Consider the following 22,092-nt stretch of genomic DNA (forward strand, 5'->3'; position numbering starts at 1 on the left):
TGGTGGAGAGAACAAATCACAACGTCCTCGCGTCTGAGTGCGGAAGACAAACTTGATCTACGGTATATTCAGCACCACATGCTAAATTAAAAGTGTAAAAAAAAAACCAAAACACTCTACACCTATTTATTTTAAAATACAGGTATGCCACGTGTAGCCGCTTCACAAAAAGGTCAAAGAAATTAAAAAGGGAAAAATGAGGCCGTCACTTTTTCACAGATGTCATTGGCAGGTTAACATGGCTCAATACATTTACTGTATATGTTTATTTTAAATATATATTGTTTTAAATTGTGTAATAATTATCAGAAAAGCTTCGACCCATCTATCATACATCCACTAGCAATAATATCTAAAGTGATTAGTAATCAACACAGGAAGGTGATATGAGAGAGAAGAGGGAGGGTTGTTTTTTGTTTTGTTTTGTTTTTGTTTTTTGCTTCTGCTTTAAAAACGGGCATCTGAGGACAGTGAGTTGCTATCGTTAAAGTAACGCGGACGGAGATTCCATGCACTAGAAAGCAGTTCAGGGGAGAGAAAAAGCCTCGCCGGAATTGAATCAACAAAGAACAAATGAGAAGCACGAAGAAAACCCAGGAAGTTTCCCTTTGCTTTTCGTTTTAAACTGGAGAAATCCTCACTCCTTGGAGGAAGAGAATGATACTCTGACTCAAGAGAGAAGCTGAAAAAGCACAAGTCACAAAGATCAAGTTCAAAACACTTATGAGAAGGGAAAACGTTCCTAGGGTTCTCTAACTTTAGAAAAGTAGCCAGTGATGATGGGGGGGGGGGGCGGGGGGCTTGCATTCCACAAGGAGGAATTCAGTGCATTTGCAAAAATCCTTCTCCACTAACAACTTAGCATTCTCCTGGCAATTGTCCCCATCAGTAAGACACTGCAGTTACAGGAGCAACTTATCTGCTTTGACCCTAAGTTTAAACAATTTGAATACCTCCAACAGAATTAGGACATCTAAGTCCAAACTAGAGCCTAAGCAGAATGGAAAACCTTTAAAGTCTTGACATTTTGGTGGGCCCTTGAAGATCATCAACAGTGCTAGTTTAGCTACTCCCCAAAGGCCTTGATTTCTATTTTAGCCTCATTTTGCAAATTTCACTTTCATTCTTTTCTCATATACTCCCAGCCAGGAAAAAAAAAAAAAAGGAAAGAATGGAGCAAAAGAAAAATAAAAAAGGAAGCAAACAAAAGCAACAAATAGGAAATAAATGAAATAAAGAAAACAGAGCACAGATTTGAGAAAGAAAAAAATTTCAATGCAGAAAATTCACCAAAACAGTGTGAGTATACACTAAAGTGATCAAACTTGTAAATGATGTGAATTTTTCCAGTTTACATAGCTTGACCAAAAACCACGTGGCTTTAGATGATACCAAACCACCTGAGTCTTGCTTCTACATCCGTAGGTGATTTTGCCCACGTATCAACCCACTTCAGCTGTTAAACAGCAAAGCTTTCAATGAAAAATCATCCACTTCAACCAGGATCACACCAGGAAACTGAAGGTATATATTTTTTGCGTTTAAAAAAAAAAAAAAAAAAAAAACCCAAACCAAAACAGATTAACAGCAAAGAGTTCTAAAAAAATTTACATTTCTCTTACAAACTGTCATTCAGAAAACAATGATTGTTAAGTCTGTTAAGTCTTGGCATAAACAGAGAAACTTGGTGAATAGTTGTACTTGGAATATTGTGGAATTTTTCGTCTGACCTCCCCCTATTGTCCGCCAACAGCGATTTAAGTTTGCATGGAGCATCCCCGGAGCTGAAGTGTAAACAACGTATAGGAAGGAACAGGATAAGGTGACGTATCACATACGCGTGACATGAGGACCTTCACAACTTCATGCACTCAGAAACATGCATGAAGAGGAGGAGAGGACGGCCCAGGATCACCTTCCAGGTGCCTCGGGAACAGAGAATGCAGAAGTGGCACTGTGGATATTTAGCTGAAAGGAAAAAGGGGGAGGAAGAAATGAATTATATTGTCTTATGAAATATCAAATTGTTTTGCCATAGTTTCGACTAGGTTGCAATTTTATAACACAGCTAACAAACAGATGGAAAACACTGTGTGTAAGAGATCTTTGCTTGCGATCATTACAAGAAAAATTCCAAGATGTGAAGCAAAGACAATATGAAAATAAGAAATCAGTATTAACTATCTATTTGTTCACACTAAGCAAAGCTAAAAATAAAGAGACAGGGGACACAGGCTTCAATCACGTTATTAGATCTAAATATACATTTTAAGCATTCGTATTTGCTAGACAAATTAATAAATGAAAATGATCGTTTGGGTGAACCGAAATAGACTCAAAGTTCAAATTCATCCTTAGCCTTTGTCATTATTCTTACTTAGATTCCTTGGGAAATGAAACCTAGAAGTCAATTTAACAAGGAATACAGCATCTAAAGTAGAGAAAACCTGATTGCTCTTATTTACTTGGAGGGCTCCCGTCTTCAAAGCAACAGCTGGAGCTCTGATAAGGTTCAGTGCTTTGAACGGGGCAAATATTCACAACAGCACCACACATAGCCGAATGCTCCTAACCCAAGTGCAAGAAACAAATCATCAAAACAACACAGGCATGAAGTTAATTACAGTCCATTTTCAATTATCCTCTGGAATACCCACTTGGTGGATTTTAAATTTCAGCTTGGCTTCCTCCGGTGGCCCACGCTCATGGCCAAGTGCCATCGTACTCAGTCACGCACAGCCAATTAATGTGCCTATTCGCCTTTGCCAAAGGCTGATAGGAATTGCAACCTCTGAAAACACAGTAAGGCACGAGAGGATCCGGAAGCTTACTGTCCATGAGGTCTGGGTAATTGAGAGTTGTCTGAATTGACCCAAATATAATTCCCTTTTGCTGTGAGACCACCAAGATTCTAAAATGGCACAATCCGTATGTTAAAAAAAAAAGTTCTTCTTTAAAAGTTCTGCCTTTAAAATAAAGGGCTATGCTACCAAACGGGGCTGAGCGCCAGGCTCAAGAGTTCATGCAAACTTGCTGTGCGTTTTCAAGACCTTGCATGTTTTCCATGGACTATAACGCGCGCGAGGAAATCCTGCAAAGGAACAGAACGAGCCATGCAGCTTTGCAGCCGAGCGCTCGGTCACACAGTGCTCGGGGCAGGGTGTTACTTACAAGACCACATGGGAATGGTTTTCAGGCCTTAGATGTTTTGCCACAAAGAGGGGCCTCCCGAGACGTTGTCTTTCCCATTTGGAATACAGGGTGGCCTATTAAGAAAAGCCCCATTTAAGCCACTTGGCATAAAATGAAGTTTTCTTAAATAGGCTGCAGCCCGTCCACACCTCAGGGGACTCCAGAAAAACGTCACCCTCTGCTACTGTCTGAACGTGGTCCCTTCTCTAGTCCCTGGCAGCTTGTGCTGGACATCTCTGGGACACGACACACACACACACACACACACACACACACACAAACAAACCAGTGTCCTCATCATCTTCATATTCCTTTTGTGTCTTTATTACCTAGCTATTGTTTTTGGAATGAATTTCAATCTATTTTTTTGTTGTTGTTTTGGTTTGGCTTTCGTTCTTACTGACCCACTTTTTCCAAAGGCAGCAGTGCTACAGAATTATTAAGGCCGTACGGGAGGGCTCTGCAAACCACGGTGCTGTGTTATCAAACTAAGAGATGAGCGTGGATCCCCTGCAGTGGGGCGAGTGGCTGTTTGGATGAACTTGGGTCCCCATTCCACGCCCCAGATGCTGACAGGGGACCCTGGTGTGAGAGTGAGGGAGATCGCAGTGGGCCACACTCCCCCTAACTCCATCTACACTTCCCTCTCATTTCATGTCACCCCACTCGACTGATGCCACCAATGTTCCGCCACTTCCCTTTACTCTGGTTGGAGCCAGCCTTCCTCACCCACAACGTCCCCTCGCATGAAACCAACGACCCGATGCACCGCACCTGTCTTCATGATTCTCCTTTAGCTTGGACTGTATCTTCCCTGTGTTTTTTCTATCTTTCTATGTCTCCAAATTCCACTCATTATTTAAGACCTTGTGTAAAAATTCTCTCTTATGCATGCAGTGTGCTTCCAAACTGTCACAAACATCCCACACTACTCTGAAGTTGATTACAAACTTTCTTACACAGTTTTACTTTTCCTTTGCAATCAACAATTAGCTGCTTTCTAAACTAGCATATATACTCCTTGGGGGTGATGTCTTGTCCCTCACATTGGCTCTGGCACAGGTGACGCACCGCCAGGCGGGCAATAAATATCTGTCTGACATCGCTGAGATCAAGCGCAGCACCTGAGGTCGAGTGGGGAGGTGAGAAAGACGCCATAATACCTGGTATGTGCTTTTCTTTTTCTTTTTTTTGGAGACAGAGTCTCGCTCTGTTGCCCAGGCTAGAGTGAGTGCCCTGGCGTCAGCCTCGCTCACAGCAACCTCAGACTCCTGGGCTCAAGCGATCCTCCTGCCTCAGCCTCCCGAGTAGCTGGGACTACAGGCATGTGTCACCCTGCCTGGCTAATTTTTTCTATATATTTTAGTTGGCCAGATAATTTCTTTCTATTTTCAGTAGAGATGGGGTCTTGCTCTTGCTCAGGCTGGTCTTGAACTCCTGACCTCGAGCGATCCTCCCGCCTCGGCCTCCCAGAGTGCTGGGATGACAGGCGTGAGCCACTGCACTCGGCCTGACATTTGCTTTTAAATGCTGTCTTTTATACATTTTCCCTAATATCTATGGAGAGCCTATGAAATGCAGCCCCTGGTAACACGCTGGCCATTCTAGAAACGCCTCCCTGTGCTCTCCTCCTGCATCCCCCTCCTCTGCCAACTGTGAAAGTGAAGTCCCAAATATCTTGTCTGATGACACGAATGCCCGGATTTAACCCTGCAGGGGATCGCCTTGATCGGGCGGGCCCTGCTTCTCTAAAACTCCGGCCTGCCGCCCCGTGGCGGGTGTCTGGCTGACCTCCCCGGGGATCTGTCGCCTTTTCCCGCAAAGGCGTCTATTTCCAGCCGCGTGACCGACCGCTGGCACGAAGCCCCACGCGCCAGGCTCCCAACCGCGGGACACGGCAGGCGCTGCCCGGGGGTGTCGGGTGCTGCGTGTGAGCAAAAGCGGGTACCTGATGGGCACAGTCGGTGACCCCGAGCGGTGGAAGTGGACGTTCTGCCACTTGCCGTCGCGGCGGTGCCACACGCGGGTCTCCTCGGACTGCATGGTCTTGGGCATGCCGCCGCCGTCCATGTACTGCGTGAGCCGGATGTAGGCGATGCAGGCCGCGTCCTCCCCCACCAGGTGCACGTGCGGGTTCAGGATGATGGTGTGGATCGGCTTGTTGCTTTTGGACAACGCTGCAAGGGAGCAGGACACGGGCCGAACTGAGTTTCCGGGTCAACCGAAACCAGAACAGCTTCAGCTGGGGCCACTGAACGCAGTGCCATTCGTTCCCTCATTACGGAAACAATCGATCTACTAACTATTGGCACTCATCAATTACTGTAACAGGAAAAGCAAAGTGGAGACAGTCTTTATTTCCTTGGATTCCCTTCACGGGTAGATTTGTACGCTACCCTAGAAATGCTGAGTGGTTGGAGGAAAAGCTGGAGGGATGTGTTTATTTATCATAGGAAGTGGTTAGCAACAGAAGCCCTAAGAGGGACAGAGCTGGGGCAGGCCTGGCCGGGGCACCAGGTGGCTCCTGTCTTCATGGAGGGACCCGCGGGGCAGCTGGCAGGAGACCACATGGTAGGGTCTGTGTTTGCCGGTTGGTGAAACACACGGGGCGAGTGAAATGTACCAAGTACCAAGCATGGAGGTCACCGTCTCTAAAAAGGGCTGCTGGCAGCACGAACTGGTTTCTGCATCTCATCCTGCGACTCCCCACGTTGCAGAGTCCATTCTGTGACAGCCCGGTTGTGACCACCTGGTACAAATCCCCAATGTGGTGCTGGGCACCAGCCTGGTTCTGACCCTCAGCTCTTCCCTCGGACTGAGGCTCCCACCTCTGGTGACGACAGTAGCTGCCCGATCTCGTCATTCGACACCGAGAGATACGAGTTGTTACCAGAGATGGGCGGGTGTTGATTGAGAGTCAGTGGGGGGAGACATGAAATGCTACCCTGAAGCTCTGTCCGAGTGAATTTACTAAATAGTCCTGTTTGCTTATTTGTTTGTAAGTGCCTAGTGTGTACAAGGAAGGGTCATTCATTCCAGACTTCTCAACTCCACGCCGAGGCAGACGTTCTTATCAATGCTTGTAATTACTGAACCTGAGCTTGGTAGTTCTAATCATTAGCACAATTTCCCTTTAACTGAACAAGAGCTCTCTGCAAAAATAGTGAATTCACTTTATGCAACATGTAAACACAACATAATGTCTAACGTTATCAGATGTAAGGAAAAGGGTAAAGGGAATTCCTGGTTTACGCTTTTCTGATGACCTGAAAGATTTCTGCAGGAGGGACTCTTCTGTCACCCTCTCTGGAATGTGACAGTGTCCCCTGGGATCACTAAAATTCTTGCAATTTGATTTGAAATATTTATCCGATTACTCGCATTCACTGACATTTGACTTTGACAATAAGCACCAAATACGCCTGAAAGCCTCTTCTGTGTCGACTATTCCGGCATATGCTGTGTTTCCTTTTATTTTTTCAAATATAAATAGTTTCATGAAAATGAGAAATAATGTTTTTTGGTAACTCATTTTATAGCACATATTATACAGTCACTGGGCCATATGTGGAGTGTATTCAATCAACAGTACTTTTTCTACTGAGTCGGTATTTTTAAAAACACACTAAAATTTTTAAGCCTGTCTTTTTTTTTTTTCCATTTTGAATATAAAAAAAATCATATGGTGTAAATCGCTGGACAGAGGTAAAAATTCTCATTGTAGAAAACAGCCAAAGACTCTGCAAGTTGGGGAAAATTCAAAGAGAAGTTGGAAAGGCATGTTATTAAATTAAGAATAAATGTACCATTTTCAAAGTAGAATCGGTGAAAGTCCATCCCTTCCACTAAATTACCCAAAGCTTCAGGTTCAAAAGCAGTAAGGCCTGGGTCACAGATTTTTCTGTAGGAAGAAAAGTAATGAAAATAAGCAATAAATACATGCTTTAATGTATTTTGTTGTTTCCTGCGTAAACATTTTTATTTATCAGTCAATGAAGGGAAAGAGCCTCTAAAAAAAAACATTAAAAGCATAAAATTTCTATCTTAGACCTTGGCAAGGTGGGTTGAAGACTCTAAAAAGGCATTTTGCAGAGAACCCTGACAGGACAAAGTAACCAGTTCAAGCAGCTGATAATCTACAATATTTTAGGAATCTGTTTTTTAAAATTTCTACTTTTTTATTTCCAAGGTGAACTCGCCAGTTTTCCCCAGTTTTTCTAACTCTTGACCTAGGTTTATTACTTTTTAAAAATGTTCTCCAAGTCCTACAATCCAAGTGTAAGACACTCTCCAAATCCGACAAAACCATTTTTGGTTCTGAAATGAACTATTTTTGGAATAATTTTTGATGTGCGACACCTTCTATGTGCCTGTCAGACATCTCTGTTCTAATAGAGTGGAAGGAAGGTATCACATCCTATGCTTCCTGGCAATGTCCACCATGATTAAGCTGGGTTTAATTTTAAAATAAAATGAACAGCAGGTTCAAATACACACACAAGTTTTCTTTTTAATCCTAAAAGTCAGATTCAACAAAGGGGTGCACGATTTTAAAAATTCTGAGAAATCCAATGGGCTTTCTTTGGAGAAATGTATTCAGGAAAGAATTGTTAAACTCCTACGCTGTGGCAGCTATTCTTCCAAACAAGCAATTATGGCACAGTAATTCATACTAGAATAGAAGGGAATGCATAGTGCTTGAAACATTCGATCACTTATAGATAGGGGACAGGAAAGATTTAGGAGGGAAAGAAAATTTGAGCTGAGCTGGTAAGAATGAGTCAGAGTTTTCCAGGGCCGTGGCAGGCGTCGGGAAGGAGGGGGACGGCAAGGGGACAGTGAGTGGCCTGGAGAATGGCGGTCGGTTGTGCAATGCGGTGAGCACTGGTCACTGGGCTGGGTGTTGGGGCCCCTGGAAATGAGGAAATATCTCCTTGGGCCTGTCCCGATTAGGTTTAGGCTTCTCAGAGAAGGTGACAAGATCTGGGTGTGAAGAACTAGTGGGAGGTCACAGGTAGGTAAAAGGTGTATACATCAAAGGACGGTGGACTGAGTATTAATTTGCCCCAAAGGACGACACAGTGAACAGGGGGCCACAGCTAATTTCATATGGAAATTCCACATTTGAGAGGCAAAATTTCCTACCTGTGCAACAGAAATACAAATTTCAAGAGTCTGACTCACTGTGGTTCTTCCAAGTGCAGTACCGTTCATAGAATGGGGAATTGGTGTTTTCTAAAGAATACTTTTCAAGTAGAAATCGCAGTGGTCGTCTTTTGTGGTAAAGCAAGCCTTGAAGGCGGGGCATGGGGTAGGGATTATCAACTTCACCTCGGACTGGCTGCCGGGCAGGTATTTTTAAGCTTAAAGTCAAATATATATAATTGCTTTCTAAGGAGCAAAACGGGAAGAACAGTGTTCCTATGGCAACAGGAATTTGTTCTGTCAGGGATTATTATTTCCTCTATAAACATGGTTTTTGGTTGTCAATATCTGTCAACCAAAATTTCTTATGACCTTACATCGCACCAACGTCATTTATAAAATCCATTATAATGGAGTTTATTACCCAGCCATAAAAAGAGTCAATATATTTGAAAGTCTGTTCATGTATTCTTTCTTTCACCATCTTTCCTTCCTTCCTTCCTGTCCGGCTGTCCACCTCCTGTAAGAGCCTTCGGATTAATAAACGATTCCCCAAGCTGCCATCTGACCTGTGGGTGGGTGTGTTCTGAACAGGTGTTCTGAGAACCCGCTGACAGAGCCAGAATGCTAGTACCTCCCACCACCCAAAAAGCTCCCAGATGGAAGTCTTGCTGGATTATCTTTGGGCCTGAAAAGTACAAAATCAGGCCAGATTATAGACCTCCAAACGCAAAAAAAAAATTAGTGCACTGATGTGATACCAAGTTCTTTCATTATTTCAAATACCCTACTTTAAACTGTGTAAGAACATAGGAAAGACCCCACTTCCGCCTGGCTACAACTGCTCCCCGTGCCTGAACCAAAAACAACAATAAAACGCAACTTTTGCCCATTCCACTGGGGAATGCTATTGCAAAAGATCTTTTAGGAAGAATATTCTTATTCTTTGGAGAACCATATGTCTAACGAAGTTATACCAGCGAAAAGAATAAAGAAGAGCAGCTTCTATGGCACAGAGCTAAACAATTGCTTAACAGGAAACTGCTTTCTCTGACAATAAAGAGTGTTCTTTTAAACTCCATTTTTTATTATTTCTTTTGTTCCAAGTATACTTTATTAGGTCATGTTAAAGAGTTGATATATGGCCGGGCGCGGTGGCTCACGCCTGTGATCCTAGCACTCTGGGAGGCTGAGGCAGGAGGAGCCCTTGAGCTCAGGAGTTCGAGACCAGCCTGAGCACGAGTAAGAGGCCATCTCTACCAAAAATAGAAAAATTAGCCAGGAGTCGTGGTGTGTGCCTGTAGTCCCAGCTACTTGGGAGGCTGAGGCAGGAGGATCATTTTGAGTCTACGAGTGTGAGGTTGCTGTGAGCTGTGATGATGCCACTGCACTCTAGCCTGGACAACAGAATGAGTCCTTGTCTCAAAATAAATAAATAAATAAATAAATAAATAAATAAATAAATAAATAAAATAAAAAAATCATAAAACAAACTTAGATCTTTACAACCAGAGATCAGATTCAATCACTTTTTGGATTTAACTCTATCATTCAAGTGGAACTCATTTAATTGTCTAGTGAAAGAAAAGACTTAGGTGGATTTTGATCCCCAAATAGCTAACTTATTGACCCACATATTCTGTGCAATACGGCTTCATGCCCTTCTTAAACTGAATGATTTATTTTCACTTGAGCAAAACAATTTCCTTTCTACTCCCTATGATCCAGTAGTTTATAAACTTTAAGCACGAGAACCCCTTCTTCAAATAAAATTTTCCTTAAGTGACAAACACACAAAACAGACGCAGATACGGTTGAGCGGTACTGGTTGAAGAAAGAGGCATCGTCCAATGTCGTCTCCTAATCTCTTTCTTTGTCCCAGCACCTCTGCAGAACTGTGACGGAAAACACTTCTTAAAGCAAAGGCACATTTTATGCGCTCTCCTGCTTGTCGTGTTTTCGCTCACATGGATCGCTCTGCCTGGAATGCCCTCCTCTCCTCTAGACCTGCTGGACCTACTCATCTTCACGTCTACAAACAAACCTCCAGTCCTTGGGTCGTTAATTTTTTTTTGGAGACAGAGTCTCGCTCTGTCGCCTGGGCTAGAGTGCCGTGGCGTCAGCCTCGCTCACAGCAACCTCAGACTCCTGGCCTCAAGAGATCCTCCTGCCTTAGCCTCCCGAGTAGCTGGGACTACAGGCATGCGGCACCATGCCCAGCTAATTTTTTCTATATATATTTTCAGTTGTCCAGCTAATTTCTTTCTATTTTCAGTAGAGACAGGATCTCGCTGTTGCTCAGGCTGGTCTTGAACTTCTGACCTCAAGCAATTGTCCCACCTCGGCCTCCCAGAGTGCTAGGATTACAGGCGTGAGCCACCGCGCCCAGCCTGAAATCTTAAATATATTCATTTCTCTCCTGGGGAAACTTAGTCATTTACACCTTGAAATAAAACTATTGCGAACATCTCAAAGCTGGGGTTAAATATACATGAATTCGGGTACAATTAAGAATGCATTCATATAGAAAATGACATCTGCCTTATGCATGAAAGCAAACTAAATGTCCTCGACTCACGTGTAAGCTTCAAAGTCCCCATTGTTGATGGCTTCTATCAGTTGTTCAGTGACTTTGATAATCTCCTGCTTTCGTGCTAAAGGCAAAGATACAGAGGTGGGTGAGAAAAAAAAGGCAAAGGCCATATAAAATATTATTCTAATAACATTGCTATTTCCCTTAAACAGCGTATTAATATTTAAGATGCGTCCTTTATAGAAGTAAGTGTGGTGTTACCTTCTGCAAAATCTTGCTGCTCCAAGTGCACAGACTAGAAGCACCTGCCTCGCTAGAGCTGTTACAATGGAAACATAGATTCGCAAGCCTCCCTCTTGCCCTACAGATTCAGAATACGCGTTTGAACGTCACTCGAGTGACTCCTGGGTACGGTCACATTTGGGAAGCACGGCCACTCTCTACTGTTAGCAAACAGGCATCTGAAAGGTCAGGGCTATGTTTTTAAAATTAGGTCTTACTGCTTTAACCAACTTGATTGAATTTGTAAACGTATTTCTCTTCACCATTAACAAATGTAACTAAAAATGATAATCTCAAAGAGCGTTGCTCTCTAGCCGTATATGTTTATGTTCAGAGTGAAGATAATATAGCACAGAGACACTCGACGTTCTATGATTATTTGCATCTTCTTAGTATTCAGCTCAACTAACCCTACAGAAGAGGAAGCCAGCGCTGTGACCGGCCATCATATGCAGATGTCAGCTCTGCAAATTGGAGAGGTGACATGTCAATACTGTACATGTAGACAGGTAAAAGATGGAACAGCTGTCAAATGCACCAACAGTCACAATTCGTTTCTATTCCCAGCCCACAACTGCTAAAAATATAAACAGTTTCGCTCGAATCCCTTCTATTCAGTAACTTGTTTCTAATGCCACCTCCCTCCCTCCAGTGTTCTTTCTCTTTTGGGAACGCCTGCAGCGTGTGCATTTGGCACTTATGCCCGTGCTAGACCTTGACACCTTCTCTAGTTAAACCACCTTATTACTTGTTTTGCATTTTTCTTAAACTTTGTACACTGTGTGTGTGTGTGTGTGTGTGTGTCTTCCTCATTACAACTTCCCTGAGAACACAGAACATGTTGGGTTTTTTTTTAATCCCTTAAAAAGTTTTGCTCAATGTCTTTCATTCATTCATTCACTTACTTGAGACACGGTCTCGCTCTGTCACCCAGGCTAGAGTGAATGTCGTGGCGTCAGCCTCGCTCACAGCAACCTCAAACTCTTGGGCTCAAGCGATCCTCCTGCCTCAGCCTCCCAAGTAGGTGGGACTATAGGCATGCGCCACCATGCCCGGCTAATTTTTTCTCTCTATATATATTTTTAGCTGTCCAGCTAATTTCTCTCTATTTTTTGTAGAGACGAGGTCTTGCTCTTGCTCAGGCTGGTCTTGAACTCCTGACCTCAAGCGATCCTCCTGCCTCGGCCTCCCAGAGTGTCAATGTCTCTCATAACCGTGGTCCCCAGCCCTCCCCCTGCCGCGCTGCACATTAGGAGGCAGCTGCACCCACAGCTGCTCCCTGTCGCCGGCATCACCGCCCGAGCCCGGCCCCACATCAGAGCAGCGGGGACATTGGAACCTCATAGGAGCGCAAACCCCACTGCAAACTGCATGCAAGGGATCCAGGTTGCTCCCCGTGAGAATCCAACACCTGATGCCCCTGACCCTGGTCCGTGGACAAACTGTCTTCCACGAAGCCCGTCCCTGCTGTCAAAAGGTTGGGGACAGCTGTTTTATAAAATACATGCTTGGCCAGGAGGGGTGGCTCACGCCTGTAATCCTAACACTCAGAGAGGCTGAGGCAGGAGGATCACTTGAGCTCAGGAGTTTGAGACCAGCCTGAGGAAGAGTGAGAGGCCGTCTCTACTAAAAATAGAAAAATTATCCCGGTCCTGTGGTGCGTGTCTGTGGTCCCAGCTACTCGGGAGGCTGAGGCAGGAGGATTTCTTGAACCCAGGAGTTGGAGGTTGCTGTGAGCTATGGTGAGGCCACTGCACTATAGCCCGGTGACAGAGCAAGATCCTGTCTCAAAACAAATCAACAAACAAAAAACTCAAAAAGGTTGTAGACTTGATCGATTGAGACTAATAATCCTTTCTTGATTTCAAAGCACTTCCAATCTATCTTAGTGGGGCAGAGAGGCTGCTGTTGATTGTGGAAAAAGCTGACCTCTGGGTTTTGTTCTTTACTGATTAGAGGAATCAGTTTGCATATTTTATGAATCTGCTCTTCATTAAGCAGATTTTAACCACAAACTTAAATGCTTACATTCACTTTCAAACTCCAGGTCACCCAGGCTGTGCCATTCTTTATTTAAAAATAAACGTTCTTGAAACCTAATTTTACTTCATTGAGACTATATGAGACTATCTCATAACAAATACAAATCACAGACTGTCTTATAAAATGGGATTAAGTTTGCCCATAAAATGGTTTCAAACAACGTCAAGATCTGTTATATAACAAAATCACCCTACGGGTTAGAATTCATATTTAGTGACATCATTACCTTTCGTGTATGTAAAAGTAGCATGACATGGGATTTCCTAGCTTCTACACCCATCTAGAACATTTCTGGTGCCCTTGTTCATTTGATTGATAGATATCAATGGTCCACGCAATATCAAACCATGCTGACAGAGTGGCGGTAGGGAGTAATTATGTATCCGGGTGCTGCTGGTGACACATTTTAGCTTAATTTAGTTAGGCAATAGGTGACTCATCTGTCTGTGGTCTCAACAGTATGAACATCTGGCAAAAGCTCACGACAGCTGACCCGATTCTGGAACACCAAGGACATTGGTGACGAACTCAGAAAATGACATGACGAAAATGTAGCTACCAGCACGTCCCCCCCATGCGGAATCTTCATTCAAAGCTAACAGATTTTCTAGGCTGATAGATGCCTGATAGGAAAAACTACAGTGTAGAAAACATTGTCCATTTTTAAAAACTAACAAAAAGAAGAAGAAAAAAACCGTGCATAAGATGAGTGCCATTGGCGGAGCTTCCTTAGGCTAAGACTCAGTTGACAGAGTGTAAAAAGTTCAGCATCACTTTCTGACGTTTCTGAAAATTTTGTGTTCCCCCGTAAGCATAATACGGAATTAGAAACATCGTGTGTATTAATATCTGGCCGTCTCTTAATCTCCGAACCACTGTGGAAATATACATTAGCTCTGCGGTCCCCAAACCCAGGGCCATGGGCTGGTGCCAGCGCGTGGCCTGTTAGGACCCGGCTGCACAGCGGGAGGTGAGCGGCAGGTGAGTGAGCGAGGCTTCATCCGTATTTACAGCCGCTCCCCATCACCCGCATCACCGCATAACTTCCACCTCCTGTCCGATCAGGGCAGCACCAGATTCTCACAGGAGCGCGGACCCTACTGTGAACTGCGCAGACGAGGGATCCGGCTTGCTCCCTCCTTGTGAGAATCTAACGCCCAGGGATCTGAGGTGGGGCTGAGGTGGGGATGCCAGTGCCGGGGGGCAGCTGCTCGTCATCAGCAGAGAGGTTTGACCGCACAATAAATGTGATGCGCCTCAATCATCCCCAAACCATCCCCCCACCTCTGGTTGGTGGAAAAACTGTCTTCCATGAAACTGGTCCCTGGTGCCAAAAAGCCTGGGGACCGCGGCCTTAGCTCTTCAATAGTTTGCATGCCGCAACTGGCCTGAGTTCTGTCCTGCATGATCAAAGCAACACAAATTGGTCTTATGCTCAGAGGCAATGGTGCCTTAGCTGGCAGGACAGCAAATGGGTCTGAGCCGGGAGGTTTGTGTGCTGCATCATCGGGGAAGCAACGTGACTCCCTCGGCTTGGGAGGGGCCCGGAACGCGCTTATTTCCCTGAGGCAAAGGTGCTTGAGTGAGTCACGGCAGCACATGACAGCTGACTCTCTAAAGGAAAGCAGGAGGCTGGAAATGAATCATTTGTATACAGCAGGCAGCTTGCGGTTGCAGCTGCTGCCACAAGCCCAGCATCTGGCCTGGAGGGTTTGGTGCTATCTGCTCTCAACAGTAGTGAGGCTGAGGACAGACACATAGACAAGCTGTTTGGGGCAGGTCCACTCTCATCTGCCCTTCCCTCTTCCTCAATAACAAGGAACGACCACTTCAGAAGTACAGGCGGGCAGAGCTTGTGATGTGTCAGCCCTTACACCAAGATAAGAAGAGAGTGTGCTAGTAAGGCATTTCCTGAATACCAGAAGCTTCTTCCACTCCATGGCTGGCCGTTTAATCACAGCAAGCTGCCTGCCCAGTGGGTTTATTTCGAGAATTAAAGTGCTCCAACCTAGACTCACAGGTCATTAAGTAGTTTCTGGGGATTTCTAAGTTCTTAGGGAAAACAGAGGAGAGAAAGGCAAGTGGGAGGGATATTCCAGACTCTTGGTGCAATTACTTTCCACTGCAACTATGCAAAAGAATTGGGCACATTTTCACATTCGAATTCATTTACTTTGGACTCAGTTATTGTTCTAAAGAAGCCTGGAAGAGTAAGATAAGGGGTGAATGGTCCAGTGTTTGAATACCAAGCCCAACCCAAGAACTGGGAGTAATTATGTAGTAAAACAACTTACAGATTTCAACATTTCCTCAAACACTATCAGATTTGATGATCACAGTACTTTGAGAGAGGCAGACAGGCGCGATCTCTTTGTTGAACAGAGAAGTACAGAAATTACAGGCATTGCTCAGGGTGGGGGTGGCGGATTCTCCTGCTACCCACTTGGAACCTGCTTCCTGTCACACAACCCTTTTGTTTCTCTTACCACTTGTCTGATCACGTGTTCTCACTCTCATTTGCCAGGTTATCTTCCTCCACCGGGAATTTAAACGGTTCAATTTCTTTTAAAGACCCAATGTGAGGTCCTCCTCTCACCTCCCACTGTGCCCCTGTGGTCCTGTCTTTGCCAGTGTCGGCAGTTGCCATCGCTATCCCAGTGACTGCCAGCTCGTGACCCCCTTCCTAGGCCTGTCCTCCAGATTTGGGTGTCAAGGCCTATTCTGGAACCGCCACTTGGAAATCTCAAAGGCACCCAAACCCAGCCTGAACTGGGCGCAAGAAGTTCCATTAATACCTCTGCAAACCTCCTCGCTCTCCCGTGGATTTCCATCGTGGAGAATGGCCACGTCATCATCAGTCCCACGGACCTGAAAGAAGCCCGAGGACCATCTTCGACTCCCTCAGTCCACCCCGCCCACCCGATCCATCAGGTTCTGTCAATTTTGTGTTTTAAATACCGCATGCACCCGCTTCCCTTCGTCTCCACCACCGGCCTGGGCGTGAGCACACACGAGCGAGCACACACCGCTTCCTGTCCGGGCTCCGAACACCTGCCCACCTGGTGTTTCTGCCAGCACCACTCTGATCTCTACGATGCAGCCAGATCTTTCTTTTCAATGCATATCCCTTCAGATAATCTCCTACGTCAACTCTTATAAAACCTCATTGCTCTCAGATTCGGTATCTGAAGAGCGACTATAAAACCTGGCATCATCTCTATCCTGCCCATGTCACCAGACACGGTCAGAGGCTTGGCCTGCCTCCTTCTGTCCCAGCCCTTCGTGCACATTGTCCTCTCCTTGAAGAACTGTCCCCTCTTTTTGCTTCTGCTTCTTTTATCAGATCTTAAAACTCTTATTTCTTCAAAGAAGCCTTCCCTGACCATCACGTTAGGTCACGTCCCTGGGATGTTATAAATTCACACATATCCTACACAGGGTTTTTAAACGTACTGAGCACACCTGCATTTACATATTTATTTGTGTGCATCTGGTTAATCCGTTTTCTCTCCGGGGACCAAACCATTGCAATCCCAGCATCCAACACAGTACACGGCATACAGGAAATGTTCAATAAAGACGTGAACAAACAGTGGGTCCAGAACAAACCCAACTGGTTTCTGATTCTCAAAGCAATGGCCTTTCCAATACATAATAACTGCATTATTTGGCGATGCTCTAATAGCCTTTAAAAATATAAAATTGGTAACTAGAAACGATATATAAGCAGTATGTCTTACTGTTTAGTAACAATGAAAGAAAATATTTTTGTTTCATTTGTCTGAAACTGATCGGCAAACTCCCTTCTTTTGCCAACTTCCTCATTGTTGCTCATGGAACTACAATGTTCCCAGTCTCCCATCTTCGAACCTTGGGGTTTTTCTGGACTGTTCTCTCCCCTGTGTCCCCACATCCAATCATCCACGAGTCATTACTTTTCCTTAGCACTGACGATGCTGTTTCCCAGGTACATCCTCAGCTCCTTAATTATTTCATTTGCTCGCCCTTGGCAATCTCATTGGCTCCCCTGGCTCTGGCCACCTGCTGAAGCCGGCCACTTCTCTAGCACTGAGATCTTACGTCTTCCCGGGCTCCATGTTCCTATTTCTAACTGCATTTTACACGTCTCCAGTTGTGCTGGCATTTCAGTGGCTCTCCAGTGGCTCCCTGCCACTGCTCTGACGCGGGCTCTCAGAAATTCTAGAACCTTCCAGCTCCAAGGTCTTCTCCCACCCGCCGCTAACCGCTGCAGACCATCCCTCCAGACCACAGAGCCGATATGACCCTCTGACCTCTAAGTTTTCAGTGCCCTCTCCCGGTGTCTAGAAGCCAAAGCCCAAACTTCTTTGTTTTAAAGATCTTCCTACTCTATTTTTCCATTTTATCTCGTGACACTTTTTGTCCCCCAGAATATCATCTGTAGTCCAGCTACCCCAAAGGGCTCACTCTTCCTCAACTAGACTTGGGTCTTCGATAAGTCTGTGACTTTCCTTTCGTGGTTCCTTCTGGCTGGAGACTCTCCCTCTTCTGCCTGAAAATTTCTTTCAGTACTTTGCTAAAATGTCACCTTTTTGGTGTTGCTATTCCTTAGTGCTCCAGACGTGGCTACTTTGTCTTACTGTGATCTTACTGCTTTATCACAGGGTGTTGACGTATCTGACCAGAACCTGACCATATTCTACCTTGAGCATCTACTACTGAGTCAATGTCTATAAATGCACGTTTGTATGAATAAATAAATAGATACGTGGATAGACAATACATATATAATACTGTGGGCAATATAAAACAATATATAAATGCCAAGCATGTAGGTGATGATCACGTGACTGCACTAACTGGGAAGGCAATCACAGATCTTGGATATTTCAGAGTTGGTGTAATGGCCACAATTCGCGAGGCTTCAGTATTTTAGATGATGGAGTAACAGCAGATTTAATCTTAAATCTAAATCTAGTAAGATAAACTAGATATTTCTAGTGAATGTTTACACTTAATATTTCTTTTCAGGAGAGTTGAGTGCAGAGAAATATCCTAGTTATTTGAGCTTGAGCTTTTCAGTTGTTCAGATTTTAGACGAATCAGTTTATTGAGGTGAAACTATTTGATGATAAACCCTATTCAGGGGTCTAGTTGCTGAGACTGAAACTTGAACCAGGGAATGAACTGAATTTATATCTGCAAATTTATCTCCATTTTGGTGTTCGCAGGGTACGTGTGGAAATCTTTTAGTGAATTGTGCCTAAAGATTACTTATTGATGATCAAAAGTTGCACACTTAAAAATTGTTGTTTATCTTTATTTGGGTGTATCACCTTAGCAATTCTACTCGTTCACTCTTTCGCAATATGTGTAGTTCTATTTAATTTAACTTCTTCCCTCTCCATTTCTCGTAGGGGTGGGTACTGCCTGCCAGGGGCTGGAAGGACAAGAGGTGAAGTGACTTGCTCAGGTCACCCAGCACACTCAGAGGCTGGGCCGGGGTCAGGGCTTTATTGGGCTGAAGGTCCCGTCTGCTGTGAATTCATTGATCTATGTTCCTTTCTGCCCCACAGTGCCTTATTCAATATTTTGAAATCGTAAACCTCCATGAACCACCTAAACGCCTTTGAACTTATTCTGGCAAGGTGAGTGACTACTTAATTACTGGGCCAGAGTTGCAATTAATTATTATACCAGTTTCACACAGCTGGATGCCCCATGGTTTTATTGTCTTTTTCCATGCCGCCATTAACAAAATTAACCCTTGGGAATAGTAATTATTTTAGGCAAATAGACAAATTAGGGGCATTTTCATACTCTCGGTAGTTTTATAGCAGAAGGTGCCTATCAACTCAGCTATGCTTGGCATTCCCGGTGCAATTAACACTTTGCGTCTCAGCGACTTCTGCTTCACTAGTCTGATGTAACAGTTAACGCTGGAGAGTCATTTCCATTATTTTGGCTTTTAAAATCAAACCCATCAAAGATTCTAAAGTTGACTGATTTAATAATGTATAATATTTCATCCAAAGATAAGATTTGGCAATTGTCACATTTCTTTTCAAAAGTCCTTTCAAGAAATTATCCTAAAACTCAGTTACCCAAAGTTACCTGTTCAATAACATCAACTATTCAGTCCTTTAATCACTAGAGGCTCCTAAGACTTTTTTAAATCAAAGTATTGAAACCATCTTTAAACTTTGCTCTATAATGCAGAGAAGTTTCATAGTAAAAGTATTAGTTGACTGGGGAAGAAGTAGTATTAGTCTTTTCCCCGTTAAATTGCTATTGCCTAAAAATAAATGATTAACAAATATTTAAAATCAGAAAGATCTAGGATTGGGATTATTTAGGGTAAATTGCAAATAGGTTTAGATTTGTTTAAGTTTGTACAGGTATCACCGGATTACAGCATAACATGATCATGTTATTCCTAAAATCACCTTTGATCTCAAGATGAAATCAAATATTTACTATTAAAAAATTAAGGGCTGTATAAAGTATTTATAAAGACTTTCATAGAAAAAGTACTTGAGTAAATGTTTTAGAGTTTGAAGAAACTATGGTTACACAGAACATTTGCTTATGTGTAACAATTCACCCTGGCCACGTTCAGGTAACTGGATGATTGCTTTGCCACCCCCAGCTGACTGGCAGAAGCTGGAAATAGCACAGCATTGTGAACACCAATGAGTACTTGAAGTGTTAAGATGTTCCATGAATCAGATAGGTGTGGCTCCACTTCCAGTTAAGCGTTGATGACATGGAAGAAAAAGACTTGAAGAAACTGGTCAAAGACTCACATCATCTGCCTGGATTTAAGATTTTTACATTTGCATGATAAGGAAACTTCTAAGAATTCTTAAGGGGTATCTCTTTCTCTCGTGGTGGCAAAAGGTGATGCATCTCCTGTCACCACACTCCTGTATTTTCTTGCTTACTCCTGTCTTCAGCAGCTGCAAAAATAGTACCTCGTGTGTTGCAAAGCCTAGCGTTACCTGATCCAGAGCTTCCAGAATCAATGAAAGAGAATCTGCGTGGGCAGGTCAGGCCCAGCAAAGTGAGAAGAAGAAAGGACGATTCACAAAACACAGAGGAAAATCCAGTCTCCTCTCATGCATTGTTTAAAAGTACTAGAGCATCTAAAATCAATAGTAAATGGGGAACTAGTAAAAAAAAAAATTGTAAGACAAAATAATTGCGGAATATATTGTTTAACTTGGAAAATTATGGAAAAATGATAAATTCTCTTGATAAGTCTGTAATATAACAGATTTGTTGATGGCATTAGAGATCCAAAGTCCAGGGCTCAATGTACTGTATGTGCCTGTGTGCCACATTGATGAGTACCATGGCTGTCGGAGAGGCCAGCCCATTGGATCCAAAGGGCACAGCAGCAGTCAGTCTGGATAAGTGTGCAAAGGGCTGTCACCACTGGCAAGACTTATTTGCTTTGGAAAAAAATCATTTAGAAATCCCATTTTTACCACACACACACACACACACACACACACACACACACACACTCACACACCACACACGTTCACAAAGTGATGTGAATTCCTGCAACTCTTCCAATGGCTCCATGCATTTGACAGACAGCAAGGATAAGAATCCTAGGACCAAGGGCCATTTCTGTGACTGGTTACTACATTTTTCAAAGCTTAATTTGGGAAGATGAAAATGTCCTCTCAGACCGGAAGTTCCCAAGTGACTCATAGTCGCAAATGCTTTTCACTCAAGTGATACATCCCATTGGCACTGTATCACCAGCTTAGCTCTGGGATATTCTGCTCTAAATTCAGCTTAGAAAATTCTTGGAATATGGTGACCAAATTTTACAGACCCAGTAAAGGTATTCTTGGTTTAACCAATGCAACTGCAGTAGAAATGAAATTTATGAACCATGTATTTCAGAATCAACTATATATTACCCTTATTCTCATTTACTGTAACATGCATTATAAATGTAAATGACCATACATCGGCAAATTATTATAAAATGTAACTTAGAGATTACTTGATGAGTAATTAACCACACTTAGAGAATTCGTGTCCACATTATATTAATTGAGATTAACACAATAGTAAGAATCCTCTGCAGAAAACAACCTGGAGGTAACATGGAGCTATTGACTGGAAAGTTCCAGGGAGGAAGACAGGTTCTCTCTAGCAGTTGCATAGACCGATTATAACCACACTGCAGTTATAAGAAGTGAGGTCCAATTTAAATAAGCCTGAAGAAATTCTTCAATCACTTAAAAACACTGCTCCTGTTAGAAAATTCTAGCACAGATTCTAAAGATAGCTACTCAGGTACAGATGTTTACACACTTATCTCAAACAAACAAATGTAGTTTTGCTTGTCTTACCCTCAGTAACGGGTAAGCACTACATTTCATTTATATTAACTTTGTATATATTCAAATGGGCTTTCTTAGGCTACTCTTCTCTTTACTTGTAAAGGTTATCAACGAAAGCTTCTATTTCTTGAAGAAAGATATACATACATAATCTCATATGCTCACACTGTTTCTATCCTGGTCCAAATACCTCTTTAAAAAAAATCCCAGCCTTTTCTTGGAAGGAAGCTATCTTTTTTGGCTTATAGACCACTGATCTTTTCAGAGGTATTTCTCTACTGTTCAGGAATATCTTTACATTTTTGCTCAGCTTAACTTTGTATAATGTGATATAATATTTGATTAGAATACAATAACTCTGCCTAAAATGGGCAAGGTATACAGTAAAAATACTTTACTTAAAATATAATGCACACTGCCCCCAACATATTATTTTCCCCAATGAAAAAAATTTCTTAGTTCACATGGTAAACACATGGCATTCTGAAGTAGAATTTCTTTCTTTGTAAATTTGAAAACACACAATGGCAATGGGTCTTTGTCTATTACCCC

General features: G+C 43.3%; 1 protein-coding gene across 7 annotated transcripts in view; it reads right to left on the bottom strand.

The window, feature by feature from the left end:
- Positions 1-1,497: 1,497 nt before the first annotated feature.
- Positions 1,498-22,092, bottom strand: part of CAMK2D (calcium/calmodulin dependent protein kinase II delta) — a 210,055-nt gene continuing 189,460 nt past the window's right edge. For 5 of the 7 annotated variants that reach the window (XM_045537384.1, XM_045537381.1, XM_045537379.1 and 2 more), the window contains 5 exons: positions 10,916-10,991; positions 6,999-7,093; positions 5,141-5,369; positions 3,172-3,266; positions 1,498-1,968 (listed from right to left, as the gene is read on the bottom strand). In XM_045537384.1, coding sequence (XP_045393340.1) covers positions 3,200-3,266; positions 5,141-5,369; positions 6,999-7,093; positions 10,916-10,991 — 467 coding nt within the window. In that variant the 3' untranslated portion in view covers positions 1,498-1,968; positions 3,172-3,199. The remainder of the gene's footprint in view (positions 1,969-3,171; positions 3,267-5,140; positions 5,370-6,998; positions 7,094-10,915; positions 10,992-22,092) is intronic. The other 2 variants (XM_045537383.1, XM_045537382.1) reach the window with 1 other exon arrangement.

Source organism: Lemur catta, chromosome 26 (assembly GCF_020740605.2).
Source record: "Lemur catta isolate mLemCat1 chromosome 26, mLemCat1.pri, whole genome shotgun sequence".
Classification (NCBI taxonomy): Eukaryota; Metazoa; Chordata; class Mammalia; order Primates; family Lemuridae; genus Lemur; species Lemur catta.